This window comes from Salvelinus sp. IW2-2015, unplaced genomic scaffold, assembly GCF_002910315.2.
Source record: "Salvelinus sp. IW2-2015 unplaced genomic scaffold, ASM291031v2 Un_scaffold11359, whole genome shotgun sequence".
Taxonomy (NCBI): Eukaryota; Metazoa; Chordata; class Actinopteri; order Salmoniformes; family Salmonidae; genus Salvelinus; species Salvelinus sp. IW2-2015.
The window spans coordinates 1-3478 of record NW_019952616.1 but is presented as its reverse complement, the minus strand read 5'-3'; the positions used below and the strand labels follow the sequence as shown (position 1 = coordinate 3478).

The 3478-nt window shown below is 46.0% G+C and overlaps 1 protein-coding gene across 2 annotated transcripts; it reads right to left on the bottom strand.

Moving 5' to 3' along the window:
* Window positions 1–6: 6 nt before the first annotated feature.
* LOC112080059 (immunoglobulin superfamily containing leucine-rich repeat protein 2) lies at window positions 7–3449 on the bottom strand. Of its 2 annotated transcripts, none has more exons than XM_024145842.2 (2): window positions 3160–3449; window positions 7–2807 (listed from the first exon to the last, which is right to left on the bottom strand). In XM_024145842.2, the coding sequence occupies exon 2, from the start codon at window positions 2796–2798 to the stop codon at window positions 627–629; it is 2172 nt and encodes a 723-aa protein (XP_024001610.1). In that variant the 5' UTR covers window positions 2799–2807; window positions 3160–3449; the 3' UTR covers window positions 7–626. The 2 variants fall into 2 exon arrangements, with proteins under 2 accessions (XP_024001610.1, XP_070298586.1); XM_070442485.1 differs by having other exon boundaries at window positions 3168–3449.
* Window positions 3450–3478: the final 29 nt, after the last annotated feature.

The window sequence follows — 3478 nt, the reverse complement described above, 5'->3', positions numbered from 1 at the left end:
ACTTTTGTCTGGTACTGTATATTATTGACACAATACCAGGTTAAAGGTTACTGTAAAATGACTTACAACAATAGCTTGTGACACACAGCTATAGGGTTTGTTGGCAACAGTGAAGCGGACATTCACTCTAGATTAAAAAACAGCATTGATAGCCTACAATATATTAACATAGACATTCATAAGTGCATCTGTTACTTTAAGAAGAGACATTTTTAGATACAGTTAAAAGCTTCTTGCCTCCTTGCCTGTGAGACTACACTGAATAACTGAATAACAAGTCTCTGGAAACGTCCCTGTTAAGAGCACACCGGAGGGGTCTATTTTTAGAATAGGCTTACATATTTTACTACAGAGACGGGTTTGTTTTTACTTAATCTTCACAGCATACATAAGAAACTACCTTCTTTACTTTTCCATTCAAAAGCGGAAGCACCTATGACTTTGTCTACACTGTATCCAGGCCATTGATACGGCAGCCATTTTGAAAAAACGACAGGTCACAGGTTCTTCTCTCATGGATCGATAAACAGTTACTGTGAGACTTACGTTACATGTGACCATGACTGAAGATGACTAGARCCTGTCTAGTCAAGACGATCTATCAAATACCAACAACAACAACAGGATCAGTGGTGTGGCTCTTTGTACTGCCCAGAGATATTAACAGCCTCCGCCCCTAGWGGTAACCTATCGCTGAACTCTGACCCCATCTCACACTCATCCAGATTCCCTCTGTACTGAGACAGAGTGAACGACTCRGTCACCACACTCCCCTCCACGTCCTTCTCTCTCTCTCCCCCGCTCTCCGACTCCCCGTCCTCYCCATCCCCCATCTCGCTGGCTGTGATCTGCGTCTGTGACTCGGCGTACGAGTTCCTCAGGTTGAAGTTGACCACTAGGTTCCTCTCCATGTGATGCTGGTGGTCTTTAGCCTTCATGATGAGCTTGTAGGTCTTGTTCCTGTATTTGTAGACCAGGTGGAAGCAGGTGGCCCCCAGCAGGGGCACGGTGGAGACGGTGAGGAGACAGATACTGACGACTATAATGATCAGCAGGTTAGGAACTCTCTTCCTGGTGGCGAAGAGGACCTGCACCTCACAGTCCTCTCCTCTGTAGGTGAGACAGAGGGAGTAGTTGGCGCCGGGGCGTAGGTCCTGGAACAGATAGGTGTTGACGCCATCTTCCATCCTGGACCACTGGATGGCTGAGTGTCTGTGGTCTGARGTGACACACAGATACAGCCCTGAGTCCACCTGGGCTCTCCTGGTTACCTCTGATTGGTTGGGAGGCTCTTTGTTGACGGAATGGAACCCTTCTGAGGCGCTGAGACGGATGTCTGTGTTGTCTTTAGGAAGGAGGAGAGGATTGAGTCTAACTTTAGCCTCAGTCTCTGACACRTCTAAGGCTATGACTCCAAAGTCAAAGGTATACTGCCTGACATCTTCCAGGCTTATATTGAAGGCCTGGTTAGAGATGTACTGTGTCTCACTGGTCAAGGTACATTTGCTAGTTGCACGGGGCGGATATTTGGGCACTTGCTTTGTACGCTCAGTGTCAACTTCAATGGGAGGAAAGGTTGGGAAGACATTGTACTTTCCCTCCAAATGGGGAATATTGAATGGTTTAAAAGGGTTATTACTGGAGGTTTTGATCACAGGTTGAAGTACTGAGGGGATTTTCTCCCCATTAATAATAACTGGTGGGTCAATTACTTTTCCAACAGGTTGAGGTGGTGGTGGTTTTGGTACTACCACTACTATTGATAGTGAATCGTCATCTTTACCAAACTCATTGGTGGCGGAACAGCTGTAGTTGCCATTGTCCTTTTTACTGAGGCGCGGTATGACTAGAGTGCCGTTATGGAACATTTCAAATGGTTTGTCTGCCGTTTTAGAATCCTCGTTAGATTCATTGGATTCTGCTAATTCTTTATCTTTGGTGGACAGAGGGTACTCTACACTTTGACGGTTTGTGTGGATTTTCCAGATAACGTCTGGCTTTGGGTTCCCTTTGATCTCACAGTTCAGGATCAACACTGTGCCTTCATAGAGTGTTTTATTCTGAACGTTGGGCTCGGGCGTTATGCTAACATTAGGGGCCATGCACTTTGACTCAGACAGTTTCACGATCACCGCTCCTCTCAACTGCTCTGGACTGTCACAGACAATCGAGTTCTGTTCTGGGACCGATACGGTGGTCTTTAGAATCCAGTCCCTCAGCCAGTCCATCTTACAGTGGCATGTGAATGGGTTGTTATAGAGCTGTAGATGAGACAGGGAGATCAGGCTGTCGAAMGWCCCCTCCGCTATAGTGGTGAACCTGTTGTTGTTGAGGCGGAGAGACCTCAGGTCCTTGAGGTTAGAGAAGGAGTCTTTAGGCAGACTGACCATCTCATTGTGGTTCATCTTCAGCAGCTGCAGGGCTGTGAGGTTATGGAGATCCTCCCAAGGGAAGTCCACCATCTTGTTGTGACTGACATCAAAGTTCCTCAGCTGGACCAGGGGAGCCAGGGCGCCCRSTTCGATGGTGACTATCTCGTTATGGGCCATCCATAAGGACGTGACTTGGGTCACGTTGTCGAAGCTGCCCGACTCCACCAAAGATATTTTGTTGGCAGAGAGACTCAGAGTGGTCACGTTGGGGGGCAACTTTTCAGGGATGTCAACCAAGTCTTTGTAGGAGCATTCAGCGAAGTGGCGTCCGTATTTGTCGGAGCAGTCGCATAGTTCAGGRCAGCCGTGTCCGACTCCAATAACAGAGCTCCATAAGGACAGGAAGAACGCGTAGGAACGAGACATTTTCTCTTCCTGCAAAACAAATGTCACTGTGTCACTACATATCTGTTTTAGTTGTAAATGTCAAAGCTGTTTACAATTCACATTGCACACTCTCAGTCACCATTCATAAACAGTCCTTGGATAAAAAGGTACCTCAACGTTCTCTTGAGTGTAAATGCAACAATGAAAATATGAATATTGATGAATAGGCTAATAATGTTACGGCTGTCTAATTCCTCCTCCTCGGATGAGGAGAAGGAGTAAGGGTCGGACCAAAACGCAGCGTTGTACGATGACATAATAGATATTTATTAAAGACGAACACGAAAAACACTTGGAAAAATACAAAACAACGTAGACAGACCTGAACTTGAGAACTTACATAGACACGAAGAACGCACGAACAGGAAAGACTAGCCAAACGAACGAACAAACGAAACAGTCCCGTGTGGTGCAACAGACACAGACACAGGAACAATCACCCACAAACAAACAGTGAGAACAGCCTACCTTAATATGGTTCTCAATCAGAGGAAACGCCAAACACCTGCCTCTAATTGAGAACCATATCAGGCAACACATTTAACCCAACATAGAAACACATAACATAGAATGCCCACCCCAACTCACGCCCTGACCAACTAAACACATACAAAAACAAGGAAAACAGGTCAGGAACTTGACAAATAAATATTACAACT